We start from the raw sequence: 20,896 nt of genomic DNA, 5'->3' as shown, positions 1-20,896 counted from the left end.
CTTTCTCTTCCTTCCTTCCGAGGGCTGCGGCTGCAGCATACCTTCGAATTCAAGCCATGCTCTTTACTGTAGCCATGGATGGACATGGGCGGCAATGTATTACATTATAGCATTTAAAAATCGCTTACTGCCCTAGTGTGGGTCACTGCAGCGCTTAACCGGGTGGATATTAAGCTATATCGTGTGTGTGTGTGTGTGTGTGTGTGTTTGGAAGAAGTTTGTTCCTATGTGAGAAGAGTTTCCAAGTCACGCGTGTTGACCACCGAGGTGCGGTTATCAAGTTCCGGGATGCAGCGCTTGGTGTTGGGTGAGGGTACGTGAGAGATGGAGGCGCAAATTATAAACATAATAAGGACAAATCAGCTTAGTCACGGGGTGGCGGGGTGCGGTGTCCACAACAATGGGGTAAATCCAAGAAGGTCCAGTTATCCATCTGCTGACATGCAGAGGTGGTGCTGATGAGTAAAGGCAAGGAACAAAAGATCTCCAATAAAGAGTCCCTTTAAGGGTGCCCATTGGGCATGTGGTAAATAAATAAATAATACCCTATTTTTTGAATGCTTGAATGAATAACAGATAGCTCAATAAATAAGAGTCAAGATTCGAGGTAGTAGGAGTTGTTGCAGGTTTATTACAGCATAGGGACAGGATCAGGACAACCTGCATAGGATGACAGGGCCCAGCAGCTGCTGGGGCTAGATCTGGGATGAGCGCGCTAACTTTTAATAACATAACATTCATATATATACATAGCGCAAACACATAGCATTACATTGCAGTAGGCGTAACAGTGGGTGGAGTAGAAGGCGTGACGCGTAGCAGTCGCGAAAGATAACAGTAAAAGTGGGTGTAACTGGGAGTATACATAGACATGTGATGCAAGACGTAACAGAATATGTCATGAATGGGCGGACACATAGGAGGGGGCTACCTAAGGAGCCGGGACCTCTAACCTAATGGTGCGCGAAAACTAGCAATGACGTATTACTAGGAGAAGCTGGGGCTACGAACTCTGTGCTAGGAGCAGAGACTAGAGTCTGGAGGGTCGGAGCGACATGTACCTAAACCCTATCTGGTATCTAATGTTTAGGGAACATGTTGATATAAACTAGAAGTCATGAGGGGAAAAGCTAACTTGATTCTAAGACTGGATCATGCATTATTCTACATGTAGTGCGTGAAGAATATTAAATGACTATTAAATACAGTATTTCTCTAACATGGAGACGAGAAGGCTAGACAATGACGGAAACTATTGATGCAGTTCAGTAGCTTAGGAATGCAAAGGAGAAGGACTGAACTGATAGCAGGAACTATAACATACTTTTGGCAGACTCAGAGGCAGGGCCGGGGTGCACCAGGCACTGCGAGGCAGGAAGTAAGTGAAGGGTCGAGGATACAGGTGGGGGCTGTATCGCTCCTCAGCGAGGCTTTCAGGAGACAGGAGCTGAATCTGTGGTCCGGGCCCTTTTGAGGCCTAGAAACGGGGACTTTATAATTGAATAACGTGCACACTGAGAAACGTGGCAACATTACTTACATAGGCCTGATATTCGTAGTATTCACGAGGACTGGAAACTAACATACCAGAGGTGGACACAACTGTAATTGCGTCTTTAATTAGAAATGGGGAATAACATATGCATATTGATCATGCACACATAACATATGATGGATGGGGCGTAGGGACACAGAACATGGCAAAATTTACTTTTCCACATTCCCTCCTTGTCACTACGTTTCATCAGGAAACATCAATGTTCATGATACCGTCTATCATTTCATACAGTACCATTTACTCGTCTCGAATTGTCTTGGAACGGGATTTAGAACGGGGCTTGGGACGGGGAATACAAGAGGTAGCACACATGCTGCAAATCGCAGGGCCACATTGTATACAGAGGCAGCAGCTAAATATGATCGCTACTGCAATACTTAGGAAGGACAGGACTTTCCATCCCCATGCGGAAATTACATTCCAGAACCAACCGGACCATGTCCAGGTGCCTGGATCTTGGTGTAACAGATGGGCAATTTTATGGAGTCTGGTTATAGCTGAATAAACAGACGGCGCGTTATTTGGAATGAAAATGCAACAACTGGATCCGAGAATTCTACAGGCCCCGCCCCTATCGGCCAGTATGACGTCAAGGACGAGACGATTCTGTAAAACGACAAATCTCATAGCAGACTGTTCTTCGGTTAGGTTACCTAGAGCAGAGGCAGTCTCATTTACTACAGCTTCAAGGGTTCTGGTTAGCCTACGTATTAACTTACTATTCTGGACAGGACCTATGAAGAAGAAGAAACCTTTATTGAAATCTGTATACTGTTCTAGAGTAGTTTCAGTTTGATCGACAATTGGGGACTCCCTTCTATGTCTAATGTGTACTAAGAAAGAATTCCTATGATAGTCTGGTGGGGCTAGAAAAACAGGTGGCAGTAGGAAGGCAATGTAACAGGTTCCCTCCCAATCGAGGGGCAGACGGACATATGCAGTTTGACCACAAACAAAATAAGAATGACGTGAAGCTTTAAAAATAGATTTCCTATTGTCACTATACTGGATAACAGTAGTACATTCACTATGACCTACATGTACAGAACCATAACTACGGACACATAATTCGCCTTTGACTGGTAGTACTGAAATAGCAGGTAAGTCTAGAGTAGTATCAGACTGAACATTCAGGACCATGAAATTCGACGAATAATTTCCTAAATTATATACTTCATTTTCTATATCTAAACCTGTTCTGTGGGAGAAACCTTGTTTGTCTGGAAAACATGTACTGTTAAGAAAAGATATATCTGTTGAGGATGACGTTAACGTGGACCATGCTCCACACGAACCATTGTGTGAGAATGGATAAGGAAAGAGTGGCAGAACTCCCTTCGGTGTCTGAAAAGGGGGGAGTCGACCACACACCCAACAATTAGTGGCATTGCTGGTCTGGTGTGAATAATGTAACATACGGATAAATGTGTTATTACGCATGGCAAGGCGGTATGCATATTCGTGAGGAGGCAGATCACTAAACGTGTGCTCTACTGTAGCATTAGTAGACATATTTACATGAGGAACTGGTAAATACAGGAAAAATGCGTAGCTGGTGCAGGAAATCATTATGCTGAGAAATAATATGAAACTCAGAAAAACGATACATTGCAGTAAACTGCGACTAACTCTCTCACTATGGGGGTCTATTTTATACATGTCAGAAACAGTCTAACCGTTTCACCTAGGGGAGGACTTATACAATCAAACTGGCTGACTTATTAGACCTGAGCTTTAACTTATACTCCTGCTGCGGAGTTTTCTCTAGCAAGGGAGGGGTTGTAACAAAGTCTGGTGCGGGACAGTCCTTTAAAACAATGTTCTGGCAATCCTTCGAATCCGGGGAAATGTTCTTGGCAATGTTCCTTTGAAAAGTTTTATATGGGAAACTTGACGGCAGTTCGGGTGGTCAAGAGGACTTGATGTGACTCCTTCCAACGTGGTTCCAGATTGCGGATCGTCATCAAGGATCCTGGAACGATCTCGTGCGGTGCCACCTCGGTATTGTCTGGAAATGCGGCGGCAACCTGTGAAAGATATGAGTTCTGGGCAGAAATCAAGGAAGCTAGGTAATCTGTCAGCATATTACATGAAACATCGGTAATACTTCGGGGTCTAGGAGTACCCCACATATTAGGGGGGCGGCCGAATACGACCTCATACGGGGACAGACCTGATCTGGAATGTGCACAGTGGTCGCGGCTGTGTAATCTGGGACTGGATATGCTTCTGGACAAAACGCATACTACTACAAGGACATACTTGAAACCTCGACATCGCTCCATTGGAATATAATCCATCTGGAGGACCTCAAAAGGGTGGAAACCACCTTGTTCCACCGGGACACTTTTACCTGGATTAAACTGACAACATATCCTACAGGTACGGACTTTCTGCTTGGCTGCAGCTCGTAAATGCTTGTTGAACCAAATGTTCTGGATACTGTCTAACATAGCTTTTTCTCCTAAATGTGCTGGACTATGTGCGGTATTGATAATGACTTGAACCATAGAATCGGGGAGAAACCATGTGGCTCTACCCTTCGTTAACCATCCTTGATCTGTCTGGACCCCTCCTTGTACAGACCATTTCTTGATTTCATCGGGAGTAGCATGTAACTGGATATTTATGACATCTTGAGTAGGGTCCTTAACTGTCATGCATGTAATCAGATCTGGAGTATGTGTCTGATTAACTGGAATGTCTGGAGTCTGTGCTGTAAGCTTGGCTGTGCGGTCTGCTAAATCATTACCTTGGGAAATAATGTCTGTAACTTTCGTATGTGCTTTGCACTTCATGATAGCGATAGATGTCGGTAAATGTATGGCATCTAACAGGGCTTGAATCTGTGTAAACATTAACTTTCAGGTTCTTGGCGTGTATACAGGCTTGTGTCAGAGCAACTAACTCTGCTGCTTGAGCGGACAGAGTATCAATACGGTGTGTTTCAATAACTTCAGTGTCAGTAGTCACTGCATACGCGGCTACTAGTTCTCCTGTACTAGTTCTCATACATGAACCATCCACATAAAGTGTCAGGTCAGGATCTGGTAACGGAATGTCTGTCAGGTCTTGTCTTGGCTTTGTCGTAATGTTAACTATTTCCACACAATCATGTGGGTCTAGATTTGAACTAACTGATGGTAACAGTGTAGCAGGATTCAGGACGTTGCAGCGTCTAATTTCTATGTGTGGCTGGAACAGTGTCAATTCATAACCTGTTAAGCGTGCAATTGTCAAGTGCTGAGTTTGTGTTCGGTTCAAAAGAACTTCTACTGAATGTGGGACTTGTACTGTCAGGGAATGTCCTAAAACTATGGAATCACTTTGTCTGATAGCTAGTGCTGTGGCTGCAACTGACTTAAGACACGCAGGCAACGCCTGGGCGACTGGATCTAATGTGCTCGAAAAATAAGCACAGGGCTTGTATTGACCTGCTTGATCTTGTGTAAGAACAGATAATGCTGTACCTTCGCGTTCTGTAACGAAAAGTGTAAAAGGCTTACTGTAGTTCGGTGTAGCTAGAACTGGAGCTTGACATAGGGCTTTCTTTAACTCGTTAAAACTAAGTGTATGGTCAGATGTCCAAGGGAGGACAGTCGATACGGCTGCCTTCTGTGTCGTTAACTGTATCAGTGGCTTGGCTAGAAATGCATACTGGGGAATCCATTGTCTACAATAAGAAGTAAGGCCGATAAAAGCACGTACCTCCTTCTGGGTTCTGGGCTGGGGAAGACTCGCTATTAACTGGATACGGTCGGGTGTCAACTGCCTACCCCTCTTGGACAGCAAGTGTCCTAAGTATACCACTTGCTGGACACAGAATTGAAGCTTCGAAGGTGACACCTTGTGCCCCATCTCGGCAAGAAAATACAGAACTGTAAGTGATGCTCGCTCGCAATCACGTTCAGAACGGGCTGTGATCAGTAGATCATCGACATACTGGAGCAGGGCAGTGTCAGTTGGCATGTGAATGTTGTCTAGTTGTCTCTTAAGTGCTTGACTGTAAATACTAGGACTTTCTGTGAAACCTTGAGGAGCGCGTGTAAACATATAGCTCCTTCCATTTTAAACAAAATCCGAAAAGAAACTGGCTGTCTGGATGAATTGGAACACTAAAAAATGCATTCTTGAGGTCAATAACAGTGAAAAACATGGCTTTGGAATCAATGGCTGTTAACAGGGAAGAAATATCTGGAACAACTGGGTACTGAGGAATAATACATTTATTAAGCTCTCGTAAATCAATCACTAATCGATATACTGGGGGTGCATTCGGATCAGTACGTTTCATGACTGGAATGATCGGAGAATTGCATACATTGGAGTCAGTTTCTACACTACTCCTTGAACCATGAGTTCGTCAATAATTTTGGATAAGGCTGCTACAGCCTCAGGTGGCAGTCTGTACTGTCTGATTCGTGGTAACACTACACCTGGTTTGAGAGTCACACGATAGGGTGTGATTTGCATGTAACCTACATCAGTTGGACCTTGCGCCCATAAATGCTGCGGAACATTAGACAATCTTGAATCAAAATCTCGTAATACATAGTGACCCTTAAAGTCACGTAGGAACAGACGTATTCCCTCTGGGGAACAACAAATAATTGCACCTAACTCTTTCAATGTCTTAATGCCTAATAGATTTTCTGGACATGACTTAATAAGTAACAGATCAGTAGTACGGGACAATGGACCTACTTCTAGAGTAACTGGCTGTGATATTTCATTAACTATGGGTTTTCCTGAAAATCCAAGGGAAACATTTCTTGAGCCTGAGAGCGGAGCCCCTGGAACTTCGGCATGACTAATTGTGGTCCTACTTGCCCCTGTATCGATCAAAAACTTTCTGTCTTTCCCTAATACTTGACTATGAACATAGGGACCTTCTTGGTCTACAGGTATCTCGATGAGAGGCAAGCCTACCTCCCTCTCTAGGCTGTTTCATGAATATGACTGATACTCTGGATACTCAGACTGTGCATACTGATACATCTGCGATGTAACGTGCTGCGTTGCGGCAATAGGCTGCGGTACTGTAACTGTCTGTGGTGCATTCTGTGACTGAGGAATCTGTGAAACTAGTTCTTGTCTAGGCGGACGTGGTCTTTCTTTAGTCTTACCAGTAGCTATGTTGTGCTTCAAAACTGCACACTCGTTTATAAAATGACCTGGCTGTTTACAATAATTGCAGTTCCCTGGCGATTATGCCTAGGTTCAGACTGAGTAGGATGGGAGGGCGCTCCTTTCGCGTTCTGGCAGTTGACCTATGGAATTCTCTCCCTGTACACATCCGTGCCCTGGATAGTCTTATTCTTTTCAGGCGCGCTATTAAAACCCACCTGTTCGCTTCTGGCAATTGATCTCCTCTTTCCCCGGCTCTGATCTGTTGTGTTGTGGTATCTGGACAGGCGCCAGGACGCCCCTTCGCTGGGGCAGCTGTGCGCCGAATAAAAGTTATTAACATAACATAACATAACATTTAACGGGAGCCGCAGGATGACTGGCTTGATTCGGACCCCTCTTCTGACTGTCTTGAGGAATAGATTGTGCGACTAGCACCTTCATTTTCGTGTCTTTCATACGTTTTCTTTCGTGTTCTTGCTCTTCTCTGATTCTATTCTGGTGATACTGGAGCATCTGGAGCATCTGGGACGGACTATTTGCTTGCCAGGTGCTTTCGACTATCAAAACTCGGTTTTTAATCTGTGGACTTGAATTCTCGACTAATTCGGTAATGAAAAGATGAGGGTATGACTCACTACTTGTCTTGAGACCACTGTTAATACTGAAACATTTCTCGAATCTAGAATAAAAATCACTAATGTCTTCTTCTTCAATAATCTGGGTAAAACTTAAATCTGCTTTACGCTGTTCGTGTAACCTTATTATTTCTTGACGAATTTTCTTGTACATACTCTCCATGGCACTGACGGTCTTGTGCTTACCCTCTGCTATATTATCACTCCACCTTGTTAGGATTCTCATTTCGTCGGGGTTTTTAGTCGGGTAATCTTGTTCTCTTATTAGACAATTGATCAGGAACTTTAATATCATGAGCTGAATCTCGGCTTTCCTTTGAGACATAATCTCGCTAATACTTTCTGGATCATCCCCTGTACGGATGAAACGATATATTCTGTCTAGATCTTCTTTCATACTCGGCAAGGTGACTAGATACTCGGTCACCCTTCTTACACGCATGGAATATAAAACCATATTAAATTCGCCTGGAACTGGATCATAAACACATTCGTTAAGGGCTTGCCTGATTTCTGTAACAGACTTATTACTTTTAGGAGTACGCTGTGATGCTTGAGCATGTAATTCGAGTGCTGACAAACGCTTGTGTGGCGGCGGGGTTTGAGGAGGACTTCCTCCTGCGGCCCCTAGACTAGAATCGTCAACTGACATTCTTCGTGCTTGCAGGGTCGATAATTGTAACGTGGGCTGAACTTGTATGGCGGGCTGGACCGGGGGTACCGTAACAGGTACTCCGGTGTCTGGAGGAACGGGAAGTGCCTGATTTACAGGGACAGGCGGAGTGCGGACTGGATTTGCATATTCGGGAACTGTGTCGTCCAAATAGGACGAACTAAAAATATCAGCTGCGGTCGGTTTGTGACGTAGCTTAGTCGGAACTAATGGTGGCGGGAAATTACTAGATGCCTCTGGGGTCGCTTTTTGCAAGCCTTTGGCAAGGAGAGGATACATACCCTTAATAAGGGCGTGCCTCTGTCTGTCTGACTGTTCGGTTTTGACTTGTTTACCTATCTCGATTAAATCACTTTCTTGGGCTCGTTCTTGGGATTCTCTACTTAACTCTGACTTTCTGACTTCCTTTTTCGTTCTTCTATGCGCTTCCTTACGCCATAATTCGATGGCGTCCTTCTGTGACTGTCTGGCTTTCTTTTTCCATAATGCTTCTTCTACTCGCATGATACATTCGGCATCCCATGTACCCGATACGGGCCATCTATACTTTTCTTCTAACTGTTTGGTATACTTTACCCATAAATCTAGATACCATATGGCGCTTATGCCATATTTCTGATACATGAAGTGACCTGGACTGTCCCTAGGCGGAACAGGAACTGCTGCTTCTAACAGACCCTTTCTAGTTCTTGACTGACGTAACTTTGAACTAAGCGGCATTCTAAACTTCAAATCGGAACACAATACAATACACGAAAAACAATAACAATTGGGAAAACAATTCAGGCATACCACGACATTAGGAATACATTAAACAATATCATAACAGAACAGTTTGAACAGAATACTACGTGAAAAATACTGAAAACAGGAACAGAACAGAATGGAACAGAACAGAACAGAACAGAATTCTCGAGAACGGAACAGAACATAATGGTCCCATAAAGGAACACATCAAGACCCGTATCCACCTAGGTGAACACTTCGTTTGTGGGCTTGGGTACCACCTCCCCACGGACCAGAGTCAAATGTAAACTGACCCAGTCTAGACACTACCCCAGCAATGGTACTCACCGGGCAGCACGGAACGGAAGGCCTCGGACGGGACTGGACTACGACGACGAACTTCGGACTTCGGGACTTCAGTTACGGGTGGACCTCCGGATACCTCGGACCTTGGACTCTCGGCTTGGGCTCTGGTCGGGACTCGCCGCGTTCCTCCACCGTCTCGTTCGGATGCTGGACCGCCTCCTCCGTCTCCTCCGTGGGCCTGAGGGATACTTGAAGCAGAAATATCTGCACTGGCCAGAATGGTTCCGTCACGACTGCAGAGGGTCAGGGGGTCGGCGTGGCTTCACCGACGCGTGGGGAAAGGGCAAGTCCCTATTCGGGCGCCATTATGTGGTAAATAAATAAATAATACCCTATTTTTTGAATGCTTGAATGAATAACAGATAGCTCAATAAATAAGAGTCAAGATTCGAGGTAGTAGGAGTTGTTGCAGGTTTATTACAGCATAGGGACAGGATCAGGACAACCTGCATAGGATGACAGGGCCCAGCAGCTGCTGGGGCTAGATCTGGGATGAGCGCGCTAACTTTTAATAACATAACATTCATATATATACATAGCGCAAACACATAGCATTACATTGCAGTAGGCGTAACAGTGGGTGGAGTAGAAGGCGTGACGCGTAGCAGTCGCGAAAGATAACAGTAAAAGTGGGTGTAACTGGGAGTATACATAGACATGTGATGCAAGACGTAACAGAATATGTCATGAATGGGCGGACACATAGGAGGGGGCTACCTAAGGAGCCGGGACCTCTAACCTAATGGTGCGCGAAAACTAGCAATGACGTATTACTAGGAGAAGCTGGGGCTACGAACTCTGTGCTAGGAGCAGAGACTAGAGTCTGGAGGGTCGGAGCGACATGTACCTAAACCCTATCTGGTATCTAATGTTTAGGGAACATGTTGATATAAACTAGAAGTCATGAGGGGAAAAGCTAACTTGATTCTAAGACTGGATCATGCATTATTCTACATGTAGTGCGTGAAGAATATTAAATGACTATTAAATACAGTATTTCTCTAACATGGAGACGAGAAGGCTAGACAATGACGGAAACTATTGATGCAGTTCAGTAGCTTAGGAATGCAAAGGAGGAGGACTGAACTGATAGCAGGAACTATAACATACTTTTGGCAGACTCAGAGGCAGGGCCGGGGTGCACCAGGCACTGCGAGGCAGGAAGTAAGTGAAGGGTCGAGGATACAGGTGGGGGCTGTATCGCTCCTCAGCGAGGCTTTCAGGAGACAGGAGCTGAATCTGTGGTCCGGGCCCTTTTGAGGCCTAGAAACGGGGACTTTATAATTGAATAACGTGCACACTGAGAAACGTGGCAACATTACTTACATAGGCCTGATATTCGTAGTATTCACGAGGACTGGAAACTAACATACCAGAGGTGGACACAACTGTAATTGCGTCTTTAATTAGAAATGGGGAATAACATATGCATATTGATCATGCACACATAACATATGATGGATGGGGCGTAGGGACACAGAACATGGCAAAATTTACTTTTCCACAGGCATTGCAGCGCCGGCCCAACGAGGAGCAGGCTCATATGATGAAGCATGACACCTAGCTTGCTGGGTGTGTGAGAGCCCTAGTTCCGAGAGGAGGAATCCCCCTCCTCCTTTATTGTTAGACCCCTGTTTTATATGCTCCACCAGACAAACTTGTCTTGATTGTGTTCGGTGAATAATATTTCACCTAGGAACTGCGTACTTTTTCTTTGTTGTGATGAGTAAAGGGCACCAGAAGGACAAGGATGGAATTGATGACGTAAGCAGTAGCCTTGCTCCATTTTATTTCAAGGCAGGATTCTGCATACAGTTGAATACCCATGAATGAGGGCAGAGGTGCAGGGGCAATCCAGACAGCAACCAGAGCAGAAACTGCCCAATCTTTAAAAGGACCGGATTCCACCTACTCCTGCTAGGCTGAGGGAGGCAAAGTGATTGGAGCAGGGGCTCACGTTCATACCAGCTCTCAAGCAAACATTAGCTCTCAAAGGCAGACAAGCCCTAGTTGGACCGTGGGTCAGGCCCCAGCCAGACTGGCACCCTCCACGTGCGGGTGAGAGACGAAGCGCTTGGAGGGGTACTGCTCTGATAGCGCTAGAGTGAATTGGCTTACCTACTGTAACTATGCAGCCCTCACTCCTCTTTGCGAGAACAATACTTTTCTTAGATCCCTGACATCCTTGCTCTTTTTAGTTTACATAAGGAGAAAGGCAAGCTGCCTATATAGTATTTTTTTTATTTTATGTTGTGCCCATCTTTGTTTGACATACTCAATGTGCAATTTCTACTTTTAGTGCCAGGAAGCCTTTGTAGGTACAGTGTTCAAGAAAATGTATATAAATAAAAAGTGATCCCTCACAGCCTCACCTCTCCCTCTCAGTGGATCCAGCGTCTACGGCAGCACAGAGGAAGAGTGGACAGGGACACTGACCAGCCACCACTCCATCCAAGTGGAGGACAGCTGGAGACAAAGGAAGGGACACCCAGAGCAAGAGAGACACAGGCAAAGGAGAGAGACATAGAGACATGCACGCGACCTTCCAGTTCCACTGACACCCAGGCCCCCTCCAACTGTATCTCCATGATATTCTCCTCCAAAGCCACTTTCTCCTTCCCCTGCACATCAAAGCCGTCTCCTTGATTCTTGATTTCAGAAAGAAACTGAAGACCTGGCTCTTCACCAAGCCCGGCCCAGCCTTGGTCCATACACACCCCCTGGGTGAGTTGTGTGTTACACAAATACACATAACATAACATACCATTGTGATGCTATGGCGTCCTGTGATGTTAGACAGTGATCCCATTCCCCAGAACTGCAGTTGCACGGCAAGAAGATTATCATGCGACACCACCTACGTTTCAAGACACCAGTTCCATATACCAAGAAGCCAATCGCACAACACTATGCCCACATCCCAAGACAAAACATGAGTACCATGTGAAAGTGATTCCACCACCACACACCAACCATCCAAGCTTCAATGTACATGCAGGAAGGAATGAATGCTGCAAGAACACCACATTCCAAAAGTTTACGCTCCAATAACACAACAGATAATGCAATAATGTGCCTGCATTCTGCACACTACAATATGTATTAAAGAGTAATTCAACAGTTCCCCACCCGCAAACACTAGCCCACCAATAATGAAGCAACATAGCACACACGTCCCAAGATATCTTATTTATTACCCAAGAAAATGGTGAAATAACCCCACACCCCAAACTGCACATACACATCCTAAGACAATGATGCTATAACATCACACAAAGACACTGAACCTATGGCCTAGGAAGATAACATCAAAGTACCTTACCTACTTCTAAAGGGATCACATCCAGTTCCAAAGAATGTAAAGCAAAAGAGCTGCACCCACATGCAAATGCACTATGTTAATATCCCTAGGACATAATGCCACCACACAAACTAACCACACCCCAAAACAGCACATCTACAATCAAAGCACTAAATAATACACTACTCCATCCCGTGACACTGTACCCTTACCATAGAAGATAATGCGAAATACCATGAAGACATTCCTAGACACCACACCCACATCCAAAGGAGATAATGCCACAACACCCAGCCAACAAAGCAAAACACCACATCTATAACCAAAATACTTAATACCATAATAAAGCACTCCTTCCCATGACACCACACCTGTAACCACAGAAGAAAATGCGAAACACCATGACGGCGTTCAATGGCACCACACCCATATCCAGAGGAGATAATGCCACTGCGTCCTGCCAACAAAGCAAAACACCACATCTATAACCAAAACACTTAATACCATAATAAAACACTCAGTCCCATGACACCACACCTGTAACCACAGAAGATACTGCAAAACTCCATGACGACTTTCAAAGGCACCACACCCATATCCTAAAGGGATAATGCCAACACACACTGCCAACATCCCAAAACACCACATCTATATTCAAAGCAGACCCTAATTAATATGCGGCTCCATCCCATGACACTGCACTCTTAACCACAGAAGATAATGCAAAACATCATGACAACATTCCTAGACACTGCATCCAAATCCCAAAGATAATACCACCACACCCCGCCAACAAAGCAAAACACCACATCCATAACCAAAGGTGATAATACCATAATAAAACACTCCATTCCATGACGCTGCACCCTTAACCACAAAAGATACTGCAAAACATGATGACAATATTCCAAGCCACTACACCCATATTCCAAGGAGATATTGCCACATCCTGGCAACATCCATAAACACTGCATCTAAATCCAAAGCAGACCCTACCTTAATACAATACTCCATCCAATGACACTGCACCCTTAACCACAGAAGATAACGTGAAACACCATGATATTCAAGACACCACATCCATTTCCCAAGGATATTGCTCAGCTTCATCCCCCCCAATGGCTTTGCGCAATCGGGCCCAGAACAGCGGCTGCTGGCCCAAGTCCTCTTCCCACTCCAGGTAGGTTTTCTTCTTCACCAGCTTGGCCAGTTGGTGGTAGCGGGAGAGGCTCCTCGTGGACACTTTCTCCAGGAACACCATCACCAAGGAATCCTTGCTTTCTACAAGAAGGCGGTATGTGGCCATCCGCACTTCCAAGGAGCACCAGTGGCTGCGCAGGTAATGGCGGCTGATCAGACACACCACCCAGCGGCTCCTATAAATGCTGTCCATGATGTTATCTAAGATGTCTTTGCCCACTTCGAAGTCCCTGCCATGCAGACACACTTTGAAGAACGGGGGTCCCCTCTCTTCCAAGTTGGGCAGGAACTTGCGGACAACCCAAGCCTCATCACAGCTGCTGTAAGAGACAAAGGCATCAAAGTCATATTGCCTCTTCCTGTCGTGTCTCCCACGATAGTTCCACCAGGTCCTGAGCATGTAGAAGAGATACAGGAGGTACCAGCGCACCTTGTGATACAGCAGGACCGTGATCAGGAACAGCATGTTGAAGGAAAACGTCCCAATGAAGAGTGGGTAACCTATCAGCAAGCTGCAGTCTTTCTCCAAGAAATTGAGAAAATGCAGCTTCTGTGGCCCAAGAGAGCATGTCTGGATTCCCAGCTGTGGCACTCTCACTTGGGGGTGGGTGGTCACCCATCTTCTGATCCATGCTTGTTCACATAAACAATCCAGGGGAACATCCTTCAGGTAGATGTAGCGCAAGCTTTCCACGTGGTCGAGCAGACCTTCCTGCAGGGTTTTCACAGGCTGGGACTTCAAGATTAGGAGCTCTAGAGAGACAAGGTCTCTAAACATGGTGGCTGTAAAGTCCTCTATCCCAGAATCCTCCAGTATCAGGGTTCTAAGGTGTGTCAGGTTCCAGAACAGATGCTCAGGAGTCAGGAAACTCCTCTTTATGTCCAACTTTTGGTTTCTTAGATGAAGATGACGTAAATTGTGAAGATGCTGCAGGCTGTTATTCAAGGGGCTCAAGGATTTATAGATAGGCATATCTGCAGATGAACTGTAGTACAAATATTCAATGTTAGTAAAAGACAGGAGCCCCAAGCCTTTCGTCTCTTTGCTCCCAAGTGGTAAAGATTCCAATACGTGGTTTTCCCGTAGGTGAAGTTCTTTCACAAATTTGAAGGGTAAGTCCTTGGAACTGCGAATATGAATCTCTGGTGCACTAATGTGAAGGACTTCAAGTAAGCTGCAGTTGTTTATGCATGTCAAGATTATTCTAGACTTTGCTTCCAAGGTAAGAGTAGTGAGTTCTTTCTGTTTGATTTTTAATTCCATAGCAGTCTCAAAGCTGATGGATAGCTCCTGAAGCTCGCTCATTGCGGTCAGGGAGCTAAGCTGCTCCTTGAGTATGTTGCCCCTGAGGCCCAGCACCCTGATACTACTCAAGTGATCAAAATAGACGTTCTCAAGCAGAAAGAGTTTATTGTAATCCAGCTGCAGAGATTGCAACCTGCTAAGACCAACAAAGGCGTCCTTTTCCAGGGACACAAGGTAATTACTACTGAGATCCAGTGTCTCCAGATTAGTCAGGCAGAAGAGGCGCCCGGAGCCAATATTGGTGATGTAGTTGGAAGACAGATCCAGGTGTGTGAGGTTGGACAGAACATTGGGGGTTCCAGGTGTGCACAGGTCTATGCTTTTTATCTTGTTTACAGAGAGAACGAGGGACCTCAGATTCAGCAGTTTCTTTGCAATATCATTTGTGAAATTTCTAAGGAGGTTGGCAGACATGTTGAGAGACAACAGCATAGAGCATCCTTCAAAGGTCTCAGCGGGAAGATATGAAATAAAGTTTTGAGCGACTGTCAAGTTCCTGACCACAGTGCAGACATCTTTAATCTTCAGATAGTCCTGATTTGTCATGGCATTTAGGGACAGCATTTCAATGCTCATTATTCCAGACCCGAGAAGCTCGATTACCTTGAGACAAGTCGCATCTACCCTGACGAGAGTAAGATGAGGGAAGTTGCAAAATGCCTTTTTTTCCACACTTTTTAGATCATTGCTTGACAAATCGAGGCTGGTAATCCTTGGATAGAAAATGATGTTGATTGTGTCAATGCAGTCCAACTCCCGAGCTGCAACAATACCATTCCTCTTGATTTCCAGGACCTTCAGAGAAGCCAGGGACTGAAGCATAGTGGTCAGTCTGTACAGCCTACTAACCTCATTCTCAGATAAGGCTAATAATTTTATTCTATGTAAGGGTTTAAAAATATTTTTGGAAAAAGCTGTATCAATTGTCAAATATCTGAGTTCCAAGTGTGTTAGATTCTCCAATCCGCCAAACACCTGATCATCCATGTCTATGGGTGGAGTGTGAATACTGTGATTTCCTTTGATTCCCAGATGTCTCAGGTTGGCAGCACCATTGAAGGCTCTTGCGGAAACATAAAACGATCCATACAAATAGAGCCGGGTCAGGTTATGATACTTGGAGAAGGAGTCTGTGGGGACGGTTGTTACGTATAACACCAGGCAGAGGGTGTCCACGTCCACTGGAACCTCTCTTAGATCCACCTCCATGTTGCTCACTGTGTTGCATCTGCTGAAGACCCTGAACCCTTCCAAGGGGAATCTATAGCAGGTCGGGGCTAACACTCCCGGGGATCCCAGCTGGTCCCACTGGTAGATGTCGCATGTGGCAGTGACCGCTCCTGACACGATGGTCCAGCAACCGGCAGCCACTGTGAAAACCACGGCCACAGAGAATGTTCTCAGCGCCATTTCACGCCGCTGCTGTCTCATCAGTGGTTGGAAGTACAGGTTTCTGTCTGAGCAGCGGTGGTTTGCTGTATGTCTCATAGGCAGGGTTATCTTAAGATTCAATGAACCACCTCCTTCCTCTGTTCTTTGTAGTTTGAAGACACGACATGCCTCTAGTAAGGTACTGAGACTGAATTGTTGCCCAGTGCAGTGGAAGATCAATGACTGGTTCACATCAGCGTTTAAAAGAAGTAACATCTGTTGCAACACATTAACTGGGGACTGGATGTGACACATGAGAGGCATGGCTCATAAATTTGCAATAAAAAACCACACACCTTTTGTACAGAACTTTACAATATACTTTAGGAATTGAACCCAATAATCCTTGGGTGGAAATGGTGGTAAGTGGTAAAAGTAGGTATGCCAGTCTCTAAAATAAGTGACACATCTGTAGTGTCCTGAGGGTGCATCACAGTGCAGCCCTTCTGCTACATGGCTGTCCCTTCATTTACACACACCCATCCCTCAAAGATGGTCAGGCGACAAGCCTTCACTCAAGTTTCTGCTAGTTCTGTCTGTGCCGTTGGTAGTCGATGTCCACAACACTTGACGGGTATCAGGGTAGCTGAACCCCAGCTTGTAACCTTGCTTTTGGTGAAACTGGCCAAGAGCAGTGGACCACAGATGACATCATGGCCTGGAGCCAATCCCTGCTTCAGAAAGCCAGCATTCTTCCTCCTGTTGGTTGGAAAGGGGCCTGTCACGTGTGGAGACATCTGAAACTCATGTGGCCCAACCTGTAGGCACGACCACCCATCCCCTCCACTGAGCAAGATAAACCATCGGCCTGACCCAACTCTCCCCACAGAGAAGAACAGGAGGGCTAACGCAATGCCCTCCCGTCGTGATGCAGACGGCTCAACCAACAAAGGAAAGAAAAGCCCCGCCCCTCCTCTCCATGCAGATTGCAGAAGGCCTAACAAAACTTGATCCACCCCCACCCCGCAGCTCTTCAAACTACATAAGGTCCCCCACATGCTCCGGAACCAGTCAGGTGCTCTCAGTCTCCACTCGAGCACAAAGTTGGAGGGAGATCGCCCACCCCCCTGCACTGTAGGTGGTGCGGGGGCTATTGTTATGTCAGTACCTCCTTTCTTCACTGTGACAGCAGAACACACGTGGCCTTCTCCCAGTCCTGAAAGCTGTAAAGGTGCATTCTAGGAATCCACATTGGCTAATACACGGTTGGGATTATTAGGTCAGGGCTGTGGGGTCATAGTGTATGGTTGCTGATAGGCTGCCTTATTATTTTAAAAGTAAAGATTATGGAGTATTGCTGATATCCAGCATTTGCCAACATTATTCCTTTCTTGGTGCCGCGGAGTCTTCAAAACGCATTGTTTTTTAGTTGTGACCACAGACATGCTTGTTGTTAAGTCCAACACGATCCCTACGCCAAATGGACTCAAGCAAGGATGTCTCCTTGCCCCCTTGCTGTTTTCATTATATCTCAGTGATCTGCCGCAGCGTCTACAACAAGTGCAAAGCTTCCCACCAAAGGTAGCAGCTCAAAATATACATGCCCTACTATATGCAGACGATATTATAGTACTGGACTTAACCCCCTTTGGTCTGCAAAGCGATCTGGATGCCCTGCATAAGTATACCCAGGAACATTTTTTAATTCCTAATTTAACCAAAACAACAATAGTCTCTTTTTCAGGGAGGAAAAAAAGCAGCAAATACTGTTGGAGACTGGGCGACGAAAAAGTTGAAGAGGTTGAGGACTACACCTACCTGGGCAGGATTTTTACTAAGTCTCTAAAAAACAATCAACAGCTTCTAAACCTGTCCAGGAAATCCGAGGTACATGCAGGAGCTCTGCAAAGACTATACACGGCCTCTGGAAATAGACACTTATCCTCCCTGCTAAAAGTCTACAGTGTGAAGATACCTTCAGTTCTATCATACGCCTTGGAATACATTCCAATCAAACAGTGGTCATTCCTGGACCTAAAAGACGGAAAAATACTAAGGAGAATGTTAAAGGTATCGCAATCTATCCCAGTACAAGCTCTCCGCCTTGAACTTTCACTCACGAGCTCTTACGCTAAAGGTATCGCCAACGTGATTAGGTGGGCATACAACCTGCTACATGCGAAGGATGGGACTCTTCGCTCCCTGCTCAAAGCAGAGACCTTTGACTCCGACTCATCGAAACATGTATTCTTCAAAAACATGTCTATTGCCTTTAAACTGGCGGATATTAATGTCAATCTGCTGCTAACTTGGACACCATCTCAATTGAAACTTTTTCTGAAATGCTATACCCCAAGACTTAGCTTTGAACTTGACTCCTCGCATTACGCCAAATTAACTTCATATAAAAACATTACGGAAACAGTGGCACTCAAGAAAACGCAGAAATATATAGATTTTAATCTCACGCATGGCGCTAGGAGATCAATTATCTTGCTTCGGCTGGGCATTTTACCCGTCCAATCTATAACAGCGAAATGGCATCCAAACGAAACCACATTATGCAGCCTATGTAATGGCGGGGAGCAAGACTTAGAGCATCTACTGTTCACCTGTCCCAATCCAAAAGTAGTAGCTGCAAGGGCAAAATATCTGTACCCCATATATGTCAGATGCCGTATTACCACTGTAAAGGAATTGATTATCACATGCAAATCTCCCCCGAATGAACTAGTATGTTATAAATTTTATAAATTTTTAAAACCTTTTTTATCTTTGTACTAACATGAGAAGTTTTAAACGTTGTAGTAATTGAATCTTATCTGAATAATATTTGTGGTCCTCAGTGGAGTACCAAAGCAAATAAAAAATAAACTTGAACTTGAAGTCCATGCTCTGAGTATTTATATTCTCCCGCTCTGTGTCCCTTACCTACTCTTTCTGTTCATTAGTGTTACTGTGTCCTCTTTTTCCAGTGCCAGTGGATTTATGTAAGTTTCACTGTACGTGTCTGTGACCCGTGTCTCTGTATCCCCAGGTGTCGGTCACAATGTATATCTGTCTGTGTTCCCATATCAGGGTCCAAATGCCAGTGTTCTGGTTTCAGTGCCCTTTGTCCGTTTATTTATTTATTATGCGTTTTTATAGAGCGTGTACTTTGCCCGCAGGTGTCAGAGTGCTTTACAATAGCACCAGTTACATTACATAGGGACTTCAGAGTACATGAATTAAATATAAATTATGAAACAGACACATGTCTAAACACAAAAAGAAAATGTTACAATAGTGTGTACGAAAGATGGGCAATGTAAACTAAGAGCATAAATATAATCTGCCAATATTGGCGGGAAGTGAGCACAAAGAAGATAGAAATAGCACAATGATGTTATATAGCACAGCATTATGATATCAACTCGTTGCCAAGTTTGAAAATATGACCCGAATGGATCCAAGGGTCCCGGGAGCCAGACCTCACTACCGCCATCTGTCCGCAGGCCTTGCACAGTGCAGTCATCCAGGTCTCAGACTCTCTCCCAGGGGCATAACACAGGCACCCGCAGCCCCCACGGTGTGAAGGGCGTCCCACGCTCCAGGGGTCCCCTCACTCAGCGGAGCCAGCAAGCAAGCCTCTTCATCCCTCTGGATGTGCGCATGCGCAGTGTTACCCCGGGAATTGCCCGGTCTACGCCCTGAACTCCATTTACCCACTAAAGGAGGGCCCTTACTCTGCGCCGGTGGCGTCATGAGTCCACGCGCGCGGGGTGGCTACCAGCCTAAGGAAAGCGTGAACTACTCCTACCCGCGCTCCTTTGCTTTGCAGCATCTATTACCTTGCCCCTGGAGTTGTGGGAGTGGCCCGCAGGCTCCTCCCCCTGGGCGGGAACCTCCATAGGATGATGCCCGCCCCCTCAGACCTCAAAATATGTGCTCACCGATAATGACCTTACCGCATGCCCCATACCTAATAAATACGACGACCTATGGGAAAAAATTCTAAAGGACAGCTACACTGGCTAATAAAACAGTATCAACGTATAGCTACAAAGGGAAAAAAGGCCTAAGGACATATAGCATTAAATACAGTACACTTCAAACAGTATCAACGTATAGCTACAAAGGGAAAAAAGGCCTAAAGACACATAGCATTAAATACAGTTCACTTCAGACAGTATCAACGTATAGCTACAAAGGGAAAAAAGGCCTAAAGACACATAGCATTAAACACGGTTCACTTCACACATGACTTGCTACAAGGGGGAAAAAATTCCTAGACAAAAGCATCAACAAAATACACCAACCGTTCATCTCTATTACCCTGTGAGACCCGTGGACCGTACATCCAGAACTGACCCTTCAACCAGAGATAAGAACTGTTACCAAACTTTTTGTTCCAAGGGATGGTGGGTGGGAAAACAAAGAAGCCCCGAGCGCGGGGCACACCGTTTCGGCGAGGGAGCGTCCAGGGACAAGGGGGTCTCCTGGGCGCTCCCTATCTCTTTATTCCTGAGGGGCCAGGTGGCCCCTCCTCTAGCCCGCCCCCCCTGACCCGGACCCACTTCCCAGGATCCGGGTCAAGGGGGCCACCAGCCAATCGGCGGTGGGCCGCGCCCCCCAGGGCACGCCCCCACCG

At 45.6% G+C, this 20,896-nt stretch overlaps 1 protein-coding gene across 1 annotated transcript; it reads right to left on the bottom strand.

Annotated features, from left to right (window-relative positions):
- Positions 1-13,455: 13,455 nt before the first annotated feature.
- LOC144752368 (uncharacterized) lies at positions 13,456-16,590 on the bottom strand. Its single transcript, XM_078640302.1, has one exon. The coding sequence runs from the start codon at positions 16,588-16,590 to the stop codon at positions 13,456-13,458; it is 3,135 nt and encodes a 1,044-aa protein (XP_078496428.1).
- Positions 16,591-20,896: the final 4,306 nt, after the last annotated feature.

Source organism: Lissotriton helveticus, chromosome 5_1 (assembly GCF_964261635.1).
Source record: "Lissotriton helveticus chromosome 5_1, aLisHel1.1, whole genome shotgun sequence".
NCBI lineage: Eukaryota > Metazoa > Chordata > Amphibia > Caudata > Salamandridae > Lissotriton > Lissotriton helveticus.
This window is presented reverse-complemented; position numbering and strand designations above follow the sequence as displayed.